The sequence below is a fragment of the Chiloscyllium plagiosum genome, chromosome 7 (assembly GCF_004010195.1).
Source record: "Chiloscyllium plagiosum isolate BGI_BamShark_2017 chromosome 7, ASM401019v2, whole genome shotgun sequence".
NCBI classification, from domain to species: domain Eukaryota; kingdom Metazoa; phylum Chordata; class Chondrichthyes; order Orectolobiformes; family Hemiscylliidae; genus Chiloscyllium; species Chiloscyllium plagiosum.
Genome location: NC_057716.1, coordinates 23,710,420 through 23,735,763, shown reverse-complemented (window position 1 = coordinate 23,735,763; position 25,344 = coordinate 23,710,420). Strand labels below are relative to the sequence as shown.

The following is a 25,344-nucleotide window of genomic DNA, read 5'->3' as shown; positions in this document are numbered from 1 at the left end:
CTGTACAAGACATTGGTAAGGCCACTATTGCAATACTGTGTGCAGTTCTGGTCTCCCCGCTGTAGGAAGGATGTTGTGAAACCTGAAAGGAATCAGGAAAGAGTTACAAGAATGTTGCCAGAGTTGTAGGGTTTGAGCTAAAGGGAAAGGCTGAATAGGCTGCGGCTGCTTTCCCTGGAGTGTCAGAGGCTGAGGGGTGACCTTATAGAGGTTTATGAAATCATGAGGGGGCAGGGATAGAATAAATAGACAAAGGCTTTTTCTTGAGGTGGGGGGAGTCCAGAACTAGAGGGCATAGCTTTAGGGTGAGAGGGGAAAGATTCAACAGGGAACTAAGGGGCACCTTTTTCACACAGAGGGTGTTATGTGTATGGAATGAGGTGGCAGTAGAAGTGTGGAAGCTGGTATAATTACGACATTTAAAAGGCACCTGGATGGGTATATAAATAGGAATGGTTTAGAGGGATGTGGGCCAAGTGGTGGCAAATTAGACTAGATTAATTTGGGATACCTGGACGGCATGGATCTGTTTTCATGCTGTACATCTCTATAACGCTATATTTCCTTGGATTCTCCCTCAACTCAAATCTTGCTGAGTTGTATCAAACACATACCCTTTATGAGTTTTCCAACACCCACTTTTTCAGCTGTGCTGAGGAATTAGTGCTCTCAGGCGTCTTTTGGGCCACTCACAGCTTCCTCCCACACAGAGAGTGAAACCTTCCCACTATTTCAGGTTCCAAGGATGATTACGGAGTCCTGGCACCAAATCTTTGCTGAGTACAAAGTTAAATATCACACAACACCAGGTTATAGTCCAACAGGTTTAATTGGAAGCACACTAGCTTTCGGAGCGACGCTCCTTCATCAGGTGAAGGAGCGTCGCTCTGAAAGCTAGCGTGCTTCCAATTAAACCTGTTGGACTATAATCTGGTGTTGTGTGATTTTTAACTTTGTACACCCCAGTCCAACACCGGCATCTCCCAATCTTTGCTGAGTACAACATCCTAAAAATGTTCCTCAGTTCATTTTATCAGCAAGGGGCCATCTAATTGCTCTTGATGGTTTCCCTGCAACTAAAAACCTTGCCTGAAGTCTGCCTCTGTCTGTTGATCTTTGGTCCTTGTCTGTACTCTTTTATACTGCTCCTCAATGATCCCTCAAAAATCCTGAATGACCCATTAAAAACCATAGGGCAGAACTCAATGTTACCCACTCAGCAGCTTTTGGAATTGCGTACTTGATAAATGTCAAGTTCTCACAGAATGCTGGATATTAACTTCATCACAGGCAGAACCCCTGATCTCAATTTTAAAAGATTTCTTTGAAATGTATCTCAAACGCCATAACCTGTAGGGAGGCAGACCACCAACAGGAAAGTTGGATAAGGCTGGGTGACTCATTACATGACTGGTGAAGACATGATGAGCCAAGTGCCTATCTGTGCTTTTTTAGCTTAACAGCAGTTAATGTGTTTTGTGTCTGATCTGCTAGGATTGCCAGCATTATGATTAAATGGGGATGAGCTTCTCTGGGCATCTCATTTGTGAGTGAGGAAATGTCTAACATCTGGTTTGACTCCATAGGTTACCTTTACGGGTAAATATTTAATAGTTGCGCCTTGTGCGTTCTCCACAATTTCAGATGTATTCTGTTCTTCAATGAAGGGCGCATTACATCCTGTTACTACTACCAAACCAGTGACATCAATTTGATTATCTGCACTGAGGATCAGAGAAATTCAGATCTGAAGGCAGGAGAACTGGATCACATTTCAACTTAAAAAGTCTAATACTGGCAAATCTTCATTCACTGAGTTCAAGGAAATAATTGCAGTGGAAGACTTTTTTTTTCATTTTTTGTTCCCCAAACAAACTCTGACATTTCCTATTGGAGAGCTGGCTTCATATTCAGCCCTTGGTGATGGGAAACACAGCTCCTCAGTATGGATAAAGAGTGGAGCTGGACAAAGCACAGCAGGTCAAGCAGCATCAGAGGGGCAGGGTTGTCGATAGTTCAGGTCAGAATCTTTCATCATGAGTCCTGATGAAAGCTTCCAACCTGAAACGTGATTCCCCTCCTTCTTTGATGCTGCTTGATGCCCTGTGCTTTTTCCAGGTCTACTCTTTATCTGCTCTGACTACGCAGCACCTGCAGTTCTCACTATCTCGGTCTCCTCTGTGTGCTGACTGTAAGTGTTAATGCCTGTTGGTCAGCCTTATTCTGTGCTGAGTGGATTGAAGGCTACATCCCAAACTGTGCCTTACTGCCAGTTTCATTCCGGAAGGCCACAGCAAGGCTTGGGTAGAAAATGTGGATGGTCAGAGGCTCATTATTGAAGCAAAGCATGAAGATCTATGCTGTGTATGCTGTGCATGCTGTGTCCTCTACTTGATCTGGGAATGCCAGGTGCTGACAGTGAATTTCATTCCTAAATTCACTCATGTTGGCGATGTTTCATTTAAAAGCAATCGTAAACCAAAAAATACTATATATTAATGATTTGGATGCAAGCATAAGAGGTACCATTATTAAGTTTGCAGATGACACCAAAATTGAAGGTGTAGTGGACAGCAAAGAGGGTTATCTCAGATTACAACAGGATCTTGACCAGATGGGCCAATGGGCTGAGAAGTGGCAGATGGACTTTAATTCAGATCAATATGAGGTGCTGCATTTTGGGAAAGCAAGTCTTAACAGGACTTATACACTTAATGATAAGTTCCTAGGGAGTATTTCTGAACAAAGAGACCTTGGAGTGCAGGTTCATAGCTCCTTGAAAGTGGAGTCGCAGGTAGATAGGATAGTGAAGAAGGTGTTTGGTATGCTTTCTATCGTTGGTCAGAGTATTGAGTACAGGAGTTGGGAGGTCATGTTACAGCTGGACAGGACATTGGTGAGGCTACTGTTGGAATATTGCATGCAATTCTGGTCTCCTTACTATTGGAAAGATGTTGTGAAACTTGAAAGGGTTCGGAAAAGATTTACAAGGATGTTGCCAGGGTTGGAGGATTTGAGCTGTAGGGAGAGGCTGAACAGGCTGGGGCTGTTTTCCTTAGAGTGTCGGAGGCTGAAGGGTGATCTTATAGAGGTTTACAAAATAATGAGGGGTATGGATAGGATAAATAGACAAAGTCTTTTCCCTGGGGTCAGGGAATCCAGAACTAGAGGGTGTAGGTTTAGGGTGAGAGGGGAAAGATATAAAAGAGACCTAAGGGGCAACTTTTTCACACAGAGGGTGGTACGGGTATGGAATGAGCTGCCAGAGGAAGTGGTGGAGGCTGGTACAATTGCAACATTTAAGAGGCATTTGGATAGGTATATGAATAGGAAGGGTTTTCGAGGGATACAGACTGGTTGCTGGCAGGTGGGACTAGATTGGGTTGGGATATGTGGTCGGCATGGACAGGTTGGACCGAGGGGTCTGTTTCCATGCTGTACATCTCTATGACTCTATTTACCTTTGGCATTCTTTGTCCATGATGTGGAAGTCCTGGCGTTGACTGGGGTGGACAAAGTTTAAAATCATACAACACCAGGTAATAGTCCAACAGGTCCAATGTGACAAAGCGCAGCGCCCGAAAGCTTGTAGTTCCAAATAAACTTGTTGGACTATAACCTGGTGTTGTTTTATTCTTTGTCCAGAGAGTGGAAATCATAAAGATATAATGTTCTAATCACTGACTCATAGAAAGTGCACTAGATCACTGCATGTATCTGTTAGAATATAAATTCCTGTAATTATTATGTCTGCATGACCACTGAGGCACATTATCCCCCTCTCTTTTGATATAGAAAAGTCATTCAGATTCGACCTTCCAACTGGAATCTGTCAAAAATGTAGCATCTTTTTCTAGTGCGGAGAGTGATGGAATATCCAATTTAATGTCAGATATTACGGTTGCACAGTCTGGTTATATGGTAGGTATAGAAATACCCAAGATTGGGGCTCTACCTTGTGTAATACAGCTACTTGTGGTCACACTGTTATGTTTCATTCTAATTTGTTTTTCGTTAAAGGTCAAGTTTTTTTTGATTAATGGTTTTAACACACAGGTCACTTTGTGATGTAACTCTGCTTTAGCACCTCATTTAAATTATGTCCAGTAAGGCTGCCAATATTATCTTGTCAATTCTATAATGAACCAGAATTGATCTCCCAGCTTGGCCAGGACAGAGGGTAAAGGGTATGCTGGGCAACAAGGTTACAAGTCGTTCGGATTCTGCTAATGTGGATAGCACACCCCTTTGTAAGTTCCTTGTTTTCAGCTGTTAGATCTGATCAGCATCAGTGTTCAGGTCTCTTTGTATTATGGAGGCTGTCTTCCCCTTAATATGTTCATTTATACCAATGCAATCAAGGGAAGACTGAATTCATGACAGCTGGGGTAGTGCAGAGTCAGTCAGGTAAGATATTCTCTTGGGTTGCCCTCCAGGGCTCAGTCGAATAAGTCCAGATGCTGGAGTTCTCCAGCCAGAACATATCTTGTGTCTTCACATTGCTTCAATCTTTGTTGTATCAAAGAGGATGCTTAAAAAAATGTAACAGATTTAGCAATGGGAGAGGCCATATTTGGTAAGACTAACTGATTGCTGACTGCACATTTCTATCAAGCATTCGAAAAGGGTCTGCTTGGATTGGAATGTTGTTTTGTTTAGATGTGAGATGTGGATCTTTTGGCAGAAGCAGACTAAATTGCTTTAAAATGTAAGCTTGGACGAAAATGGAAAGGATCTGCTGGACAGAAAAACGAAGGATGAAGTGTGAGAATCAGTGCAGGGTCCACTGATTTTCATAATTTATATAAATGATTTTGATGTGAACATAGGAGGTATAGTTAGTAAGTTTGCAGACGACACCAAAATTAGAGGTGTATTGAACATCGAAAAAGTTTACCTTAGAGTGCAACTGGATCTTGATCAGATGGGTCAATGAGCTGAGAAGTGGCAGATGGAGTTTAATTCAGATAAATGTGAGGAGCTGCATTTTGGAAAGGCAAATCAGGGCAAAACTTATACATTTAATGGTAAGGTTCTGGGGAGTGTTGCTGAACAAAGAGACCTTGGAGTGCAGGTTCATAGCTCCTTGAAAATGGAGTCACCGGTGGATAGGATAGTGAAGAAGATGTTTCTTATGCTTTCCTTTATTGGCCAGAGCATTGAGTATAGGAATTGGGAGGTCATGTTGCGGCTGTACAGGACATTGGTTAGGCCACTTTTGGAGTATCGCATGCAATTCTGGTTTCGCTCTTATTGGAAAGATGTTGTGAAACATGAAAGGGTTCAGAAAAGATTGACAAGGATGTTGCTAGGGTTGGAGGATTTGAGGTTTAGGGAGAGGCTGAACAGGCTGGGATTGTTTTCCCTGGAGTGTCAGAGGCTGAGGGGTGACCTTATAGAAGTTAATAAAATCATGAGGGGCACGGATAGGGTAAATAGACAAGGCATTTTCCCTTGGGTAGGCGAGTCCAGAATCAGAGGGCATAGGTTTAAGGTGAGACGGGAAAAATTTAAAAGGGGCCTAAGGAGCAACTTTTTCTCGCAGAGGGCTGTGCATGTATGGAATGAGCTGCCTGAGGAAGTGGTGGAGGCCGGTACAATTACAATTTTAAAATCAACTGGATGGGTATATCAATAGGAAGGTTTACAGGGATATGGGCCAAGTGCTGGCAAATGGGACTAGATTAATTTAGAATATCTGGTCACATGGTTGAGTTGGACCGAAGGTTCTGTTTCCAAGCTGTACATCTCTGTGACTCTATGATTCTAAGTGCTGGGGAGGGTGAACAAACAAAGGTATTTGTTTAGCATAATTCAGAAAAGATAGGCAAATTGGCTAGTGGAGAAGGCAACAAACTGGTAGGAGGGAAAATTTCAAACAATAATAGGAAGAGAACAAAAGAGAATATAGTGTTGGATAGCTCAAAAACTTAAGGATGTTATTTGTGAAAGAAATTGCTTAGGAAAGAGAGAAAGAGGCGACAGAGCTAAGAACCTGCCTTCAGGCCAAGTGAACTTGGTGATGATTTCCTTGAGTTATGTTTAACATGGAGAAATATTGACTCAACAGTTATGGATACAATAGAAATCTTTAAGATTGGACAAGTCAGCCACCAATAACCACAAGGAATAAAAAAAATCTTTAATGCTCTTGCTGGAATGGTGTCAGGACAATCGATTTTGCAGCATTCAGTGTCTTCAGTCATTCCTTGTCTTCACATGGAGTGAATTGAATTGGCTGTGTCCTGAGAAGGGGACCAGGATGGATCACCCACTTGATGTTTCTGGCTGAAGAATGGGGAAAGTCTATTGCATCAGCCTTTACTTTTACACTGATATGCTGCACGCCGAGGTTGTTGAGAACTGGGTTACTTGAAGTGACTCTTCTAGTTAGTCTTTTAATTGTCCACCATCATTCATGACTGGATGTGACCGAATTGCAGAGCTCAGATCTAATCTGTTGATTGTGGAATCACTGAGCTCTGTCACTTACTGCTTTGCTGTTTGGTGAACAGGTCGTCTTATTTGGTATCTTCATCAGGTTGAAACCTCACTTTTAGGTAAGTCTGGTACTGCTCCTGGCATTCCCCTTGCACTCTCCATTGAGCCAGACTTATCCCCTGGTTTAATGGTAATCGTTGAGTGGGCGATATGCCAGGCCATGAGGTTACAGATTGTGCTGGAGTGCAATTCTGCTGCTGTGGTTGGACCACAGCACTTCATGGATGCTCAGCCTTGAGTTGCTAGATCTGTTTGAAATCCATTCCATTTAGCATGGTGATAGTGCCACACAACACAATACAGAGTATCCTTCATGGTGAACGCAGACTGTGTAACCACAAGCGGTGGTCATTCTTAAAGATACAGATGTGGACAGATGCAACTCCAGCAGGTTCATTGGTGAGAAGGAGGTCAAATACATTTCTCCCTCTTGTTGATTCCCTCAGCACCTGCTGCAGATCCTATCTAGCAGCAATAAGACTTGGTCAGCTCAGTTAGTCATTGTTTGGCAAAGCAACCCAGATTCTGCACCCTTTTCTCCTTTGAAGTTGTGCTCAACATAGTAGATTCATCAGTTGAGGTGTTTGGGATTGGTTGAGTGGGGATCTCCCTGGTAATCAGCAGGAAGTTTACTTTGTCATGTTCGACCTGAGACCCTGAGACATGTTGAATATTCAAAGGGCAACTCCCTTCTGACTGTATACCACTCTGCCACCATTTCTGCTGGGTCTGTCCTGTTGGTGGGATAAGGATGATAATGGTGATGTCTGGGACATTGTCTGCAAGGTATGATTCTGTGAGTATGCCTATATCAAACTGTTGCTTGACCAGTCTGTGAGACAGCTTTCTCAGGTTTGGCACTAGCCCCCAGATTTAAGTGAGGAGGACTTTGCAGAGTTAACCAGCTACATTAGAATTTTCGAAACCCTGCAGTGTGGAAACAGGCCCTTCGGCCCAACAAGTCCACACTGACCTTCAGAAGGGTATCCCACCCAAACCCATTCCCCATTATTCTACATGTACCTCTGACTAATGCACCAAACCCACACATCCCTGAACAATTTAGCACAGCCAATTCACCTGACCTGCACATCTTTGGACTGTGGGAAGAAACCAGAGCACCTGGAGGAAACCCACACAGTCACAGGGAGAATGTGCAAACGCCACACAGACAGTCACCCGAGGCAGGAATCGAACCTGGGTCCCTGGCACTGTGAGGCAGCAGTGCGAGCCACTGTGTCGCCCATTTTTGCTGTTATCGTTTCTCCTTTTTTTCAAAAGGACATGAATTTTTTTCCAGCAACATTGACTGCTTTAAGGCTGTTAAACAGCGAATCTGGAAGGTTTGAATTTTTTCTGCAAAACCAAACCTGCTTCTGGCCTTTATCTCCTCTCTCTGGGTCGTAAATCCTAACTTGGCAAATGCTTGAGATGTTGTCTCACCAGCTAGCTTGCCTAAACATTTAGCTGGGTTATATGATTTCTCCAGAGCTGCTGTTTTCACCCACTGTTAAAGTGATTACATTTGTGACCCTCAAATAAACCAGTCACCTTCACAGAACTGAGACCTAAAATCCCATATACCTCTACTTTAGAACCCATGATCTTAAATAATAGCAACAAATCCTTAAATCTTTGTCATACCACCCAATGTTGCACTTGCTCTGTGTTATGGTCAACATTTACCAGTGGATTTCGCTGGTAGATCACCTCAGACGGTATTCAATCAACCATCCATTGCTTGACTGAAATCGTAGTCAGGGCAGTCAGAATACAAATGAGACATTTGCCTCCTTAGCTCACACTCAAGTGGTTACAATCAATTATGTAAAGTCAGGTACAAATCATTCGACTTACTGGATTCAAGTTTCCAACTTGTTATGATGGAATTTGAAGTTATGGTCTGAGGATTATCATTTAACACCAGTAGGCACCTGCAGCATAACCATCAGGAGCTTTCAGACTATCTCCTTAGCTCATAGTGCACAATAGCTGCACAGTTAATGATCTGAACAATCTCCGATAGGACCAGAGGAATAGCTTTCTCAGAGAAATGAATCTTCCAACAGAGGCAGGTAGATGATTGTAAGCAGCATCAAATTGAATCAAATCAGCTCTCACGAGGAGAAATTCATTGACAGGATATCAGATGAAGTTGAAAAGTTTGTTGTTAATATTCTTTGTGTAGTGAAGGGTGAATCTCTCACACAAGCTACTGCAAAAGTCAATGGTTCAATAGTTGATCCACAAGGATATACTAATCCCTGGCACACAACATGCACTGGATCACAATTGATTGTGCTACTCAGTTTGGGGATTGTGCATTATCTGTCAGAATAGAAAAGATTATTCCTGTATTGTTCTCACTGAACCCTCTCTCTCTCTCTCTCTCTCTCTCTCTTTCTCTCTCTCTTTCAATATAGGCTGAAAAACGAAGAACTAGTTCCATACTGGACTTTGAAGATGAGGGAATTCTCCAACTATATATGCCTGAATTAGAGTCTGATGTGACATCAGAAGCAAGTGCATTGCTCTCACGTCACCCACTCTCACGTCGAGACTTCGTCACGCCTGAAACCTCACCCAATGTGAGAGAACGTGAGGAGATTGAACAATGGGAAATGATCTTCCAACAAAGTCTTTTCAAACCAGAAGTTTCCCACAAGGTACGTTATGTTATATGGATCATGTGAAACCTGGGGCTTTCTGTTTTGCTTTAGTGTTTCAAAGTGATGAAGTATGTAAAGTTTGATTTTATTCCACTTGAAACAGCTTTTCTGATTGTGTTATAGATACATGCAGGGACAAAGAGGACTGTAGATGCTGGAGATCAGAGTCAAAACGTTGGTGCTAGAAAAACACAGCTGGTCAGGCAGTATCTGAGGGGCAGGAGAATCAACACTTCAAGCATAAGCTCTTCATCAGGAAAGTGGGTCCCAAGGGATAGATGGGAGAGGGTTGAGGCTGGGGGGCAAGGTAGTTGGGAATGCAATAGGTAGACGATGGTGAGGGGGTGATGGTGATAGGTCAGAGAGGAGGGTGGAGCGGACAGGTGAGAAGGAAGATGGATAGGTAGGACAGTTCAAGAAGGCGATGCCGAGTTGGAGGGTTGGATCTGGGATAAGGTGGGGGGAGGGAAGATGAGGATACTGGTGAAATCGATATTGATCCCGTGTGGTTGGAGGGTCCCAAGACGGAAGATGAGGTGTTCTTGTTCCAGGCGTTGGGTGGCCAGAATTTGGCGATGGAGGAGGCCTAGGACTTGCATGTTCCTGGTGGAGTGGGAGGGGAGCTAACCTGAGTGGCCACAGGGTGGTAGGGTTGTTCAGTGCGTGTGTCCCAGAGATGTTTTGTGAAACGTTCCACAAGTTGGCACCCTGTCTCCCCAGTGTAGAGGAGACCGCATCAAAAGCAACGGTCACAGTAGATGACATGTGTGGAGGTGCAGGAAAGTCCCTGTCAGATGTGGAAGGATCCTTGGATGGAGTTGAGGGGGAAGGTGTGGACGCAGATGTGTCCTACCTGTCCATCTTCCTTCTCACCTATCTGCTCCACCTTCCGCTCTGACCTATCACCATCACCCTCCACCATCATCTACCTATCACATTCCCAGCTACCTTCCCCCGAGCCCCACTCCCCTCCTATTTATCTCTCAGCCCCTTTGACTCCCCTCCCCTACCTTTATCCTGTCACATCAATCTACCAGTTATTGCTGTCACCAATTATGACAGTACTTGTATAACCAACTCCCATCAACTACAGACTGATTACCACTAGACTTAGATGCGACAGAGTCCATGTTAGAGATGAATGTCACAATTTAACCGAGCTAGCAAATATGCACTCGTGCTCAAATAAAAAATGGATACAGGAGCAGGCCACTGGTCTATAGAGCTTGCTGTACCATTCAACATGATTACGCTTGACCCTTAATCCCAAAACCATACCCCATGCCCTTTGACACCTTCATATTCAACAATTTGTGTTCCACAGCTATTTGTGATACAGAACTCCATGAGCCTCTGAATGAAAAAACTCATCTCAGTCTGAAATGGCACGCCACCAATAGGTGTGTTGGATCCTCAGATGTTGCCTGACCTTCTGTGCTTTTCTAGCACCACACTCTCGACTCTGTTCTCCAGCATCTGCAGTCCCTGCTTTCTCCTCCCTGAAGTATCATAAGATAAATGTGGGCTGCTGCATTTTGGAAAGACAAATCAGAGCAGGACTTAGCCACTTAATGGTAAGGTCCTGGGGAGTGTTGCTGAACAAAGAGACCTTGGAGCACAGGTTCATAGCTCCTTGAAAGTGGAGTGACAGGTAGATAGGATAGTGACAAAGGCATTTGGTATGCTTTCCTTTATTGGTCAGAGCACTGAGTACAGTAGTTGGGAGGTCATGTTACAGCTGTACAGGACATTGGTTAGGCCACTTTTGGAATATTGCGTGCAATTCTGGTCTCCCTCCTATAAGAAAGATATTGTGAAACTTGAAAGGGTTCAGAAAAGATTTACAAGGATGTTGCCAGGGTTGGAGGATTTGAGCTATAGGGAGAGGCTGAACAGGCTGGGGCTGTTTTCCTGGAGCATTGGACGCTGAGGGGTGAAAGAGGTTTAGAAAATCATGAATGGCACCGATAAATAGACAAGGTCTTTTCCGTGCGGTGGGGGAGTCCAGAATTAGAGGGCATAGGTTTAAGGTGAGAGGGGAAAGATATAAAAGGGACCCAAGGGGCAACAATTTCATGCAGAGGGTGGTGTGTGTATGGGACGAGCTGCCAGAGGAAGTGGTGGAGGCTGGTATAATTACAACATTTAAAAGGCATCAGGATGGGTATATGAATAGCAAGGATTTAGATGGATATGGGCCAAGTTCTGGCAAATGGGACTAGATTAATTAAGGATGAGTTGGACCAAAGGGTCTGTTTTCGTGCTGTACATCTCTGTGACTCTATGACTGTGAGTCATTTGTGGCCAGACCTTCTGCTCTGCTTCTGTGTGTTTGGTGGAACAAAGTGTTTGACCTATGGTTTCACCTCTCACAGTTCTTACGGATCCTAGAGCATTTTCCTGAAATTCCTCAGATAAAGTTCCAGTGTAAAGGATTTGAAAAATCTCACTATTACCACAAGGTGCTGCTACTGTCATTACTAGCACCTGAATAAAAGGTTGAATGAAGGGGTTATTATATGAGGAAAGGTGGGTCCTATAGGTACTGCATCCAGTGGAGTTTTGAAGAATGAGAGATGATCATATTGAAACGTAAAAGATTGTGAAGGGACTTAACATGGTGTCCCTGAGAGGATACCTTTGCTTGTTGGAGGCACTAGAACTACAGGACAGGGTTTAAATAGAATTTAACATATTTCGGATGGGAATAAAGAGACTTATTTTTCCTTAGAGTGTCATTGATCTGTGGAATTTTCTTTCCCAGAGGGCAGTAGTGAGGTGGAGAAAGGGGTGATGAGGCTGGGGGAGTTGCTTACTTATTGAATATTTTTAACGCTAACTTGGATTTTTATTTACTGACAAGGGAGTCAGGGCAGGGAGGAAGCCAGAGCTGAGGCCACAGTCAGATGAGCCATGATTTATCAGATGGGGGAGTAAGATCAAGGGGCCACATGGTCTACTCCTGTTCCCCATTCACTCTTTATGTACATCTTAGACAATGACATTTCAGAAAAATAATACCACAGCTAAGCTACTTCTCTCTCTCTATTTTTAACAGAAACCGTTGACAGAAGTAAATGACGATCTAGAACAAGTTGTCCAGCACCCAGAGAGTCAGACACCAACTGACCAACGCAAGCGTATCCCCATTGTTGTGGTAGACACCAATTTCCCCGACACTTGGTTCACATCAGGAGAAGTGCTTTCTGGGATACCTCATCCCCAAAAGCAGGTGTAGTGTTTTTAGCTTTCCTTCATTCACCAATCTTTATATAGAGTCAGCCATAACTCAGTATCTCACCTCTGAATGGAGGAGTTGTGCTGTCAAGTCTAACTGCAGAACGTGAGCAAAACAAAAACCCAGGTTAATGCTCCACTGAGGGAGTGCTGCATTGTCAGAGATGCCACCTTTCAAAGGAGAAGTTAACGTTGGGTGCTGGAAGCTGCTTGCATGCCTTACTAGTGTCCTCGCTTGTGCTGGTGATAATCACACAGCAGCACCTACAATGGGATTTACTGAGCTGGTTGCCATTGTTGTCTCCTCATTACCCTGTGAAACATCCAGCTGCTCCCTGGCTGGCTTAACCATCTTCTCCCTCAAAGTGGAGACAATGTCTGATGTCCAACCCTGTCGGTCCTGGAGGTCTCAGCCCGGTCTTTCCCGAAATGTGAGAAAGGAAAGGATTGTTTTTGGTGGAACTCTACGCAACAGCAGTTGGTGATCGTGAGGGTTGTAATTGTGACCCGCAGTGAGAACTGTATGGGGTGACTGAGTTAGAGGGTGTGCTAACCTTACGACTGTGAGGCAGCGGAGAGAGGGCAGTGTCACTTACCTTCGCAGGAGTAACTCTGGAGGACATTGAACATCTTCCTGCCTCTGCAGGGTGTCATAGTAGAGACAGCACTGACCCCGTCAAGCTATCCCTGTCTGCAGTTGCATGGGTCTGATGGCTGTTGTGGTCAGCAGGGAAGAACATTGGCCTCCTCTCTGTTACCCCATCCACCTGTACCTTGATAACTTTCTCCTTGAAAAGCAGTGTACAAAGTTATCTTTCCGCTGTGCCATCTGATCTTTGGGACATGTGAGGATACAGTCTCTGCGGCATTTAAAGTGATATCCAGCAGCCCTCTAAAAACACATTGGAACCTGAAAGGCCATTGCCATTGGTGGGAAGTTCCATCTTGCTTGCTGTGTGATTTTTCTTATTATTCACTCATGGGACATGGGTGTCACTGGTTGGCCAGCATTTATTGCCCGTCCGTAGCTGCCCTTGAGAAGGTGGTAGTCAGCTGCCTTCTTGAACCGCTGCAGACCACGTGCTGTTGGTAACTCACCAAGTAATTCATTCACCATCTCGCTTACATAACTTATAATCCTGAGAAGCATGTGATTGTATGGGATAGTTTGACCCAGGCAGTGACAGATGAGATGCTGTACAACTGCTCCCCACCAAATGTTTAAGGCACAACGTGAATAAGAGTTTAATTCTTTGCTCCTGTCCAATATCATGAGTTGTACAGGGCTAAATCTGCGTACCGGGCAATAGAGATTTCACAAAAATGCTGCAAGAGCTAAACTGTCTCTCTCTCTCTCTCTCTCTGTCTCTCTCTGTTTTAAATGCAAAAACAGCTTGGCAGACATGAAAACCTGCCTCAATCAACACCTATTACAGGCTGGGACTCAGACAGTGAACTGAAGACAGAAAATAAAATGTTGTATTTAATAGACACAGACTTGCCAAAGACATGGACCAAACCATTAGAGATACAAGACATCAAGGATCCAGAGGGAAATGGAACTTTGGCCCTCAGTGAATTACAGCTGGAATATGAAAAGGTGCAAAAGTTAATTTATTTCTTTTCCTGAACCCACTGCCTTCACCATGGCCTCAAAGTTTATGGCATACCTGCACACTTTAATTCCTCACCCTCACTGGGAACTATGAGCCTTTACAGTGAGTGCTATGCAGTCACTCGATCATAGGGACATTACAACTGGACACAATGTCCAGTGTCTCCTCACATGCACCCGGCTGGGGCTGCAATTATTTACAATATGTACTCGTGACTTGGAAAGATGGAAGAGAATATATGATGACCAAGTTTTTGGATGATGCAAAGAAAAGTGTGAAGGCAAGTGGTGAGGATGATACAAAGACCCTGCAGAGGGATATAGACAGGCTAAGTGAATGAGCAAAATCTTGGCAGATGGAATATAATGTGGGGAAATGTGAGTTTGTGCACTTTTTGGCATGGGGAATAGAACAGCTGAATATTACTTTAATGGTGAAAGACTGCACAAAGCTGGAGCACAGAGAGATTTGCAGGTCTTCGTATATAAATCACAAAAAGTTAACATCCAAGTTCTGCAGGTAATAGGGAAGGCAAATGGAATGTTGGCCTTCATTTCAAAGGGAATGGGATATAAAAATAGAGAAGTTTTGCTAAACCTGGCAGTTGAAAAAAGGTTCACTCAGCTGATCCAGTAGAGGTTACAAGAAGAGGTTGAGTAGGTTGGACTTGTCCTTATTGGAGTTTAGAAGGATGAGAGGTGACCTTATTGAAACATCCAAGATTCAGGTTAGTTGCAGAAAGGATGTTTCCCTTTATGAGAGATTCTAAGATCAGAGGGCATAATCTCAAGTAAGCAGTGCCTCAGTTCGTACAGAGATGAAGGGGACTTTCTTCACAGAGGGTGGTGAATCTCTGGAATGCTTTACCACCGAGGGCTTTTGAGGTTGGGCCATTACGTATGTTCAAGACTGAGATAGACATGTTTTTAAGGAAAGCAAGAGTTGTGTTGATGAGACAGGAGTTAAGGATTATCAGAACAGCCACAATTGTTTGGATGGCAGAGTAGACTTGAGGGGCTGAATGGCCAATTTCTGCTCCTGTATTGCATGGTCCTATGATCTGATTAATATCAATGGGTGAGCAGTTGCTGGAAATTATCATCCCGAACAGAGTGGCAGTGCACATAGACAAGTATAAGCTGACTAAACAGGAAACAGAGAATTGGGATGATGGGTAATTTTCGAGTTGGCAATTATTGGAGTGCCACAAAGATCCGTGCTGCGCCCCTCAACTATATTACAATCGATATAAATGACTTGGATGAAGGAATTTCATGTATGGCAGCTAAATACAGCAATGACATTCGCGATGGGTCGGAAAAGCAAGCTGTCAAGAGGTCATAGAGAATGTGAAAAGAAATGATTTAGACGAGTTAGGTGAGTGGGCAAAACTTTGAGAGATGAAATGTGATGCAGCAGAATAGGAAAATGCCCACTCTGGCAGGAAGAATAAAAAGGTAATACGTCATTTAATTGGAGGGAGACTGCAGAAGTCTATGGTACCGAGGGATCAGGGAGTCCTGCTCCATGTGTCACAGGCACAGCAAGGGACTAGGAAGGCAAGTGGGTTGGTTGCAGGGGGATTCAACGATATAAGAGAAGGGTTGCTGTAGCTGTGATGTATCTTAGTTAGAGCACCTCTGGAATGCTGCTTTGCTCATCTTATGTAAGCAAAGATATAATGATATTTGGCTGTTTCTGTGGGTGACATAAGGCCATAAGGAGCAGGTGGGGCTTTTACCCTTTAGGATTTAGAAAAATGAGAGGTGGTCTTATCAAAGCATGAAAGGTCCTGAAGTGACTTGACAGTGTGAATACTGAGAGAATGTCTGTCCCCACAGAGATGTATAGAACATGGTTTAAAATACAAGGGTCTCCCATTTCAGATGCAGATAATAAGGACTTCTTTCTGTTAGACAACGTGGAATTCTTGTCCCTTGAGGACACTGTGGGCTCGATGACTGTGTATATTCAAGGCTGCTTTAGACAGCTTTTCGATTGACTGGTGTCTGAAGGGTGAAAGGGAGCAGACAGCAAAGTGAAGTTGCTGTGAATGGTGGAGCAAGTTCAAGGGACTGACCAGCCTACTCTGCTCCAATTCTTTGTTTTTCTCTTCAAGGATAGTGATAGCACAGAGTTGATCGGGAAGCTCAAGCCAAGCTGACTGCGTTCAATCGGCTAAGTTAGATTTTCCTGGATCCAGAGACTAGGACATACTTGGATATGATTCCACATTGTCAGGTGGACCAGAGCTGTAGCTGCAGTGGACCAGTTTGGCTCGATGTGTGGTTCATTCTGAAGCACAGATCTTTGGCCCAGAAAGAGATTTTTCCCGGGGGCTCCTAGACTTCACTGTATCAACTTGACTCGGTCATATCTCATGAACAATGGAGCAAATGAACCTACTGAAGATTGGGTCCTATGGTGGTGGAGACCTCAGGAAGGGACCCTATGGGATACAGAAGCCACCTCTCCCTTTCCACCATATCCCCACCACCTACTTCCCCAACCCCTGAGACATTCAGAGAGATGCCTGAACACCTTTGCTGTATCCACACTCTCGCACCTTGGGGTGCAGATTCATAGTTCTGTGAAAGTGGAGTCGTAGGTAGACACGGTGGTGAAGAAGGTGTTTGGTACGCTTGTCTTTATTAGTCAGTGCATTAAGTATAAGGGTTGGGACATCATGTTGAGGCTGTACAGGACATTGGTTACACTTTTGGAAGACTGCATTCAATTCTGCTCTCCTTTCTATAGGAAAGATGTTGTTAGACTTGAAACGGTTCAGAGAACATTTATAAGAATGTTTCCAGAGTTGGAAGGTTTGAGCTATAAGGAGAGGTTGAATAGTCTGGGTCTGTTTTCGCCTGGAGCGTCAGAGGCTGAGGAGCGATTAGAGAGGTTTATAAAATCATGAGGGGCATGGATAAGATGAATAGCTAAGGTCTTTTCCATGTGTTGAGGAGTCCAAAATTAGAGGGCATAGGTTTAGGGTGAGAGGAGAGAAATTTAAAAGGGACGTAAGGGGCAACTTTTTCATGCAGAGGGTGGTGCGTATGTGGAATGAGCTGCCAGAGGAAGTGGTGGAGGCTGGTCCAATTACAACATTTAAAAGCCATCTGGATTGGTTGTATGAATAGGAAGGGTTCAGAGGGATATGGGCCAAATGCTAGCAAATGGGACTAGATTAATTTAGGATATCTGGTCAGCATGGATGAGTTGAACTGAAGGGTCTGTTTCTATGCTGTACAACACTATGTTCAGCCATTGTTCAAAATATCAGAACCCACCTCCCCCACACTACCAGCCCACTCCACTCTCCCATCTAGCTCCATCTTGTGGCCACAGTGACCCCTATACCTTTCAGTCACATGAGGCCCTCGTGATAGTGGATCTCCTGCTGATTGATCCAGCCAGCAGACAACCTGGGGAGTTTGACTGAATGTGGAGAACGTATAAGACAGCAGGTAATACTGTGATCTCTGCAAGGTAATGAATGGACGAGGGTCAGTCATCCCTGAAAATTTACATGCCTGTTTTCTGAGGTTAGTGAGTTCCTCCCAGCATACAGGAGATGGTTCAGACTCTCCCTCTTGTCCAGATTTTACCCAACACCCTTTAACACCTTTCAAGAGGAGCCACTGTTCCAACGTAGACAAGATGCCAGCTAATTTTGGATGCAGCAAAAGCTCTGCCAAAACTAGAATGAGGTAACGACGAGATAATCCAGAGTCTGGAGGGGCACTGAAACAAACATCAAGTTCTGCAGATGCTGGAGTCCTTCATACGGGCAGCACGGTGGCTCAATGGTTAGCACTGCTGCCTCCTCACGCCAGAGACCCAGGTTCAATTCCAACTGTGGGTGACCGTCCATGTGGAGTTTGTAAGTTCTCCCTGTGTCTGTATGGTTGTGTTCAGGGGGCTCTGGTTTCCTCCCACAGTCCAAAGATGTGCAGGTTAGGTGGCCATGCTAAATTGGCCCACAGTATGCAGGCTAGGTGGGTTAGCCATGGGAAACGCAGGGTTACAGGGATTGGGAAGGATGCTCTTTGGAGGATTGGTGTGGATTTGATGGGCCAAATGGCAGGACTGGTTGTGTTTAAGGGGAGAGCAACAGAGAAATCATTTGAGACATTGACTCTCTCTCTCTCTCCAGACGCTGCCAGACTGGCTGAATTTCCCCAGCACTTTCTGTTTATATTATTGAAGCAAACTTCTTTTTTCTCTTTTTTTGAAATAAAGACAGTAATCCTCCATCGCTGGAGGGATGCAGCTGCAGCGCCCCCAGGAGGCACCACCTTGCACAGGCCAGCACAGCACCTTGTTGTGCTGGCCCAGAGTTTCTCTGTAGTGGGAGCTGGGCACAGAACTGCTGTTGTTGGGTGGGATGGTGCAGCAGGACAGAAAAAGTATCTGCAGTTTTGCTTAAAAAAAAGCTTCTACTTTAACACAGAGCTTTTTAGGCAGTTGGACCAATCAGAATTTGTCATCGACCACACCTCTACAGCCAACACTGGAAAGTGAAACAGATAAAGACGAGAATGCAGTAGCCGCCACAACATTTTTCACTTCCCAAATAATTGCAGATCTGCACTGAAGCAGGTTCACTGAAACGACTTGCATTCAACATTGTAAGGTTGAGGGTGGGAGTGAACTGCTGGTTCACTCCCATACACACACACACACAGACACACGCACACACATTCATTTCTGTCCCCGGTGTGATTTTTGGAGTTTTACCTCCTGTGGTGACACTTGATTTGTTCAGGATCTGCGGCCTCGGGTCACCAAGCAACATTGGTATCACCATTGGTGATTAGAGGACTGCCTTTCACTCCATCACTTCTGTTCATTCTACTTCCTTCCCCACATCATTCCCTGCCTCCCTTTATAAAATATGTTGCATCTTGAAGCATTCCGAGTCTTTTGTGAGGATCACAGCCTGACATGTTAATTCTGCTTTTCTCTCCAGAGACACTGCCTGACTCACTGAGATTTCCAGTAGACACGGTGCTTTATCCTTGACTCAGTTATTATCCTGGCCTCATCTGTCACAGTCTATAAGTGTGCTGGAGGTGTTCTACCTTGTTCAGTAGAGGAGATAGATCAAAGTTAGAGAGTTATGCAGCATTGTGAAAACTCATCACATTCTTTGTATTTTTCAACACAGAAAAATGCACAAAAAGCTCACAGACCAGCATACACAAAAAGCCTATCCTCAGCTTCATCACTGAATGTTTCAGAGATTGAATCAGAAGCTGAAGAAGAAGCTGGAGATGAGTTACTTTTCTGGGGATATCAGGTAATAATGGATAATTCTCCAAAACTGAGAAAAGAGGATTGAGGGAAAAAAACTCAGCAAATGTCAGAAAAGTGTTAGGCAATAGTAAGTGCTATGATTCCAACAGATGACAATATTGGACAGTTACATCCCAGTACAAAAACTTGCCTGGGTGGATCATATGTCTAATTTGTGGAGTTGGTTAACATGGTGCTTAGTCACATATAGTCACATGAGACTGCTGATGTTCTTTACTAACAGAACATAACTTTAGGATATTAAAGAAAAATAACAATCGAGGCTGGATACTTAAAACTGTTTAAAAAAAAGTCCAAACACAAACAAGAAAATAAGGTTTCAACCTGTTTCCCAATATTAATCTTTGCAAAGACTCAAACTCAGAGAAGGGTCTGAAAGAATAGGAGCAAGGACAGGAATTACTCGGTGATGAAGGCAAGATTACTAGTCTCTCAGATGACCTTTCCTGGCCCCTTATGGTATTTGCCGCCAGTACCAGTATTTGGTGCTGGGTCATGTTTATATCCACTGGTAAATTTACTCAACTGATAAATTTGCTGAACAGATTGTGCAGGGTCTTCTCCTATGACAGTGGAGACAGTTTTGTGAGTCCGCTGGCATAAATATTTTTCAACGCTTGACAGGCAAAACATTTTTCTCTTCTAAACACTTGAAATTATCTCTATAAACTCTCCTGGCTTAGAAGATTCACAAACGAAAAGCAATTTGGATAGGGAGATTGGTTTCACTTAATTCTTAACTTAATTTTCCTGAAAGAAGAAAATTTTTCTCCATTCAAAACTGAGCTCCCAATTCTTCTGACCAGTCCAAAAGCTAAACTGTAGTCTCTGGTTTGTCATAAACTCAAAAGCATAAACATTTTATCCATTAATACAACAGGTAGCCTACCGAGCATTTGACTGTAATTACATGCCTTCTTGGCAATGATGCATTTAGGTCACTGTTCCAAATGACCTTTTGACCTTTTAAAAACAAATCACATTCACAGGACCAACCATAATTGACCGGCCTTCATTTCAAAATCCAAATCCCAGTTTTAAATTATGCTAATACAGACTGGGGAAAATATAAAGGGCACGGAGGATAAAGAAATCCAAAACAAAAACGCAAGATCTAACATAGTCCAATGAAGAATGAATCAGTTTTGAATCTAATTCTGAGGAATGAAGTAGGGTGGGTCAAGTGGGTTGCATTCAGGTAATAGCAATCATAATATAATTGGATTTAAAGATGTTATGGAAAAGGATAACAAAAATCCAGTGGGTAAATTATTTAAATTGAAGAGTGTGATTTGATGAAGGATGGTCAGGAAGACAGTACATTCACAATGGGAGCAGTAAAAAGAGATAGTTCAAGTATGAAGGAAGCATATTCCTCTAAAGTGTTAAATGCAACACCGGAAAACATGGGCTATGACAAATTTCAGGTCCAGAATATTATAGAAAACGAGTAGAGAAAAGAGGTCAAGTGAGAAATGAAATGCAATGTATAAGAAAAAAAAATTAAAAAAGATTAGTTGCTAATAGAGTGAGTACTTAAAATTATTTTATTATCAGATAAAAGAAGTGATAAAGGTCCAGTGTAGTGAATGCGAGACAATAAGGGAAATCTTCTTGTGGGACAGATACATAATTGAGGGACTGAAATGCGTGTTTTGTAGTCATTTTAACAGACATAGAAGTTTAAGTTAATCCAAAATTAATTCTTACCTTGTGCCTTGGATCACAGAGTGTATCTAACTTTTTTTTGGATTTGGTTAAAGGTAGTTAATAGAGACTCAAACATAGCAATTTGCTTAAACACTGGCATTTATTAAGTTTTTTAAAAAAAAGATTTTAAAAAAGGAAGGAAAAGAAAGCAATGAACTTCACGGCCTTCTGCACATCGGGGACCCCTCGATCGACGGCTGGTCTGGAGGCTTAAGTTTGTCCCTGGCACCGCTCACTATCCTGGTCTGTGGTGAAGCCCAGTGACTTGGACCAAAACTCTCTCTCTCTTATACAGTGTAACAAACAGCCAATACAGAAAAGCAAATACAGCAAACAAGCCATCTTCAGCACGTACAGGAATGTTCACAGGATTTATTCAAGGCCATGCAGCTGTTGAATAACATCACCAATTTTAGCCCTGCAGCTCATCCTGTACACCTTGGTTTAAAATTAACAGCCAGCATTGATTTCCATCCAATATACAAAGCTCAGCTTGCCATTTTTAATAAATTAAATGCAAGAATTTATAAATATTTCATCCATTCACAGTCAGCATTATTTGTCCAGTTGATGGTGATTCAATTGAGCTTGCAGTTTCAAAAATGGTTCAGTATTTACCTTTGCTACTTAATTTGAGAAACATAAATTTCTCTGGTCCTCATTGGTCTGCCCTGATCAGAATAGTAAATGGTGCTGAGTAATTGAAAGCTATCTGTATATCTTTGAAAAGAAAATACCTTTTTGTTTCCCATCGCAGAGACGTGCACATAAAGCATCCACTCCATCCAGCCTAACTGACATATCGACATTTGTATCACCGATGGCCTCGGAAAGTGAAACAGATCTTGACGAAAATGCATTCAGAACGCGTCAGGTACCAACAAGACAGTATTTAATATCAACTCCTTTCACTTTAAATGAAAGCGCCCAAGTATTTGACATTTCAACCCTGGAGAACTTCTCTGACTACCCACACTATCCATGCCTCTCAGAATTTTATGTATTCCATCAGGTCGCCCCCTCAGCCTGACATTCTGGTGAAAATAATCTATATTTGTCCAACCTCTTATAGTTAATGCATTCCAATCCAGGCAGTATCCTGATAAACCTCTTACACACCCTCTCTAAAGCCTCCACATCATCTTATAGTGTAAATACCAGAACTGCACACAGTACTCCAAATGTAGCTGAACCAAAGTTTTATATAGCTGCAACATGACTTACTAAATTTTGTACTCAGTGCCTCGATAGATGAAAGTAAGCCTGCCATATCCCGCCTTTACCACCTTAACCATTTGTATTTCCACTTTCAGGGAGCTATGGATTTGCATTTAAGATTCCTCTGTATATCAATTCTCCTAAAGGTCCTGCCAGTTACTGTATATAGGATTTCAATGGCTTTATTTGTTAAATCATTGAAAAGTTGCTGGTGCATTTTTCATTCCAAATGGCATGATATTACATTGATAAAGTCCATCTGGTGTTACAAAACCTGATTTATCTTCGGTTTGATCAGACAGTGGATCTTGTCAATATTCTTTTATCAAGTCAATTCTTGTAACAAATTGCATTTCTCAACTGCTGTCAGTACAATTTTCCAAACTGGAATTGTAAATGGATCTTTTATTACCACATTCACTTTGCAATAGTGAGGAAATAATCTCTACTACTTAGATGATCATTGGAATTTCATGAGCTACTTTCAATTTCAATACAATTACGAGCTGATGTAATTCTATCATCAGCTGGTGTTTGAGGTGGTTTCCATTTTCTCATTATAATATTGCTGTTTAACCAGTAATACTCAGGCATTAGTTGTGATGAAATTTCAGTGTAAACCATTAAATATAATTTTCTCAATTCGGGATCCATTTATTGCATTTATTTATTTGCATTTATCTTGCCCGCAGTCTCTTTACCTTCATCCTTTTTATGCAATTTTTCAGAAGTTGTATTAGATAATTGCATTTCATAATCAACATCTCCCTTTTTTATGGCTGCCTCCTCTTCCTGTTTAACTTCATGAGCCTAAGATCTAGTCACAATGCAATCAAGGAACAGAGGATGTTTTCCCAATAGCATCTCAGTTCTCTTTAATTCCACTGGTTGTTCAGGTACCTTCAGTGAGGCCAATATTTTTGAGTGAACCAGGTCATTTCACTGTATAGAATCAACCCTTTCTATAGATGTTGGTTGACCTGCTCCAACTACAACTTCTCCATTTTCTAAATACTCTTTAAGTCAATGCTGTATAATGGCAGCATTTTATGACATCTCCATGTATATATCAAAATAATATTTTTTTCCTTTGTTAACCCTCTGGAAGGCAAGTGATAACCTTAGCCGGTATTAGTGACTGACTTTCTCCACTACCTCTCAAAATTTCTTATTGATTTACTTCCTTAATGAATAAGGAAGTATCTCTTTTATTTTTAATTTAACAAATCAGAAGCTGAATTGGTTGAATTGTCATTAGTTGAAGAATAGTTTTCTTGACTGTCCTGTGTTATCTCTCCCTTCCCAGTTGGGTTAGGGTTAGGTCCCAAGGGGATGTACTCTAGTTTTGCTCTACCTACAGTTTTAATGCCCACTTCCTTTCTTGATGCACTCATTTTCCAAACATTCCTTCGGCATTCCTATTATTACAATAAGTTTTCCATTTAATTTCAAGCAATTAGGTTTAGTATGCCCAGTTTTATTACAATGAAAGGAAATCGTATTTTAAATCTCTTTTAAGTAATAGCCTTTCTTGTTTATCATCTTTCTATTTGCTTCCTTGGCAACACAAATGTTGAGCATTCATTTCAATCATCCTTAAAAGATCATGGTTTTACACCCACTTTCAACTTAAAATCATAGAGTCATACAGCACGGAAACCGACCCTTTGGTCCAACTCCTTCATAGATTCCCTACAGTGTGGAAACAGGACCTTCCGCCCAACCCCTACATAGATTCCATACAGTGTGGAAACAGGTCCTTCCATCCAACTCCTTCATAGATTCCCTACAGTGTGGAATCAGGAACTTCCGCCCAACTCCTTCATAGATTCCCAACAGTGTGGAAACAGGCCCTTTGGCCCAACTCCTTCATAGATTCCCTACAGTGTGGAAACAGGTCCTTCTGCTCAACTCCTTCATAGATTTCCTACAGTGTGGAAACAGGTCCTTTGCCCAACTTCTTCATAGATTCCCTACAGTGTGGAAACAGGTCCTTCCATCCAACTCATTCATAGATTCCCAACAGTGTGGAAACAGGTCCTTCCATCCAACTCCTTCATAGATTCCCAACAGTGTGGAAACAGGCCCTTTGGCCCAACTCCTTCATAGATTCTCTACTGTGTGGAAACAGGTCCTTCCATCCAACTCCTTCATAGATTCCCAACAGTGTGGAAAGAAGTCCTTCTGCTCAACTCCTTCATAGATTCTCTACAGTGTGGAAACAGGTCCTTCTGCTCAACTCCTTCATAGATTCTCTACAGTGTGGAAACAGATCCTTCTGCTCAACTCCTTCATAGATTCCCTACAGTGTGGAAACAAGTCCTTTGCCCAACTCCTTCATAGATTCCCTACAGTGTGGAAACAGGTCCTTCTGCTCAACTCCTTCATAGATTCTCTACAGTGTGGAAACAGATCCTTCTGCTCAACTCCTTCATAGATTCCCTACAGTGTGGAAACAAGTCCTTTGCCCAACTCCTTCATAGATTCCCTACAGTGTGGAAACAGATCCTTCCACCCAACTCCTTCAGAGATTCCCTACAGTGTGGAAACAGTTCCATTGGCCCAACTCCTTCATAGATTCCCTACAGTGTGGAATCAGGTCCTTCTGCTCAACTCCTTCATAGATTCCCTACAGTGTGGAAACAGGTCCTTTGCCCAACTGCTTCATAGATTCCCTACAGTGTGGAAACAGATCCTTCCACCCAACTCCTTCAGAGATTCCCTACAGTGTGGAAACAGGTCCTTTGCCCAACTGCTTCAGAGATTCCCTACAGTGTGGAATCAGGTCCTTCCACCCAACTGCTTCATAGATTCTCTACAGTGTGGAATCAGGCCCTTTGGCCCAACTGCTTCATAGATTCCCTACAGTGTGGAAACAAGTCCTTCCATCCAACTCCTTCATAGATTCCCAACAGTGTGGAAACAGGTCCTTTGGCCCAACTCCTTCATAGATTCTCTACAGTGTGGAATCAGGTCCTTCCGCCCAACTGCTTCATAGATTCCCTACAGTGTGGAATCAGGCCCTTTGGCCCAACTGCTTCATAGATTCCCTACAGTGTGGAATCAGGTCCTTC

General features: G+C 42.9%; 1 protein-coding gene across 1 annotated transcript in view; it reads left to right on the top strand.

The window, feature by feature from the left end:
* LOC122551910 overlaps nt 1-25,344 on the top strand; it is a 162,593-nt gene that overhangs the window by 70,108 nt on the left and 67,141 nt on the right. The window contains exons 20-24 of the mRNA XM_043694478.1: nt 8,925-9,167; nt 12,229-12,402; nt 13,801-14,007; nt 19,194-19,325; nt 21,810-21,926. Coding sequence (XP_043550413.1) covers nt 8,925-9,167; nt 12,229-12,402; nt 13,801-14,007; nt 19,194-19,325; nt 21,810-21,926 — 873 coding nt within the window. The remainder of the gene's footprint in view (nt 1-8,924; nt 9,168-12,228; nt 12,403-13,800; nt 14,008-19,193; nt 19,326-21,809; nt 21,927-25,344) is intronic.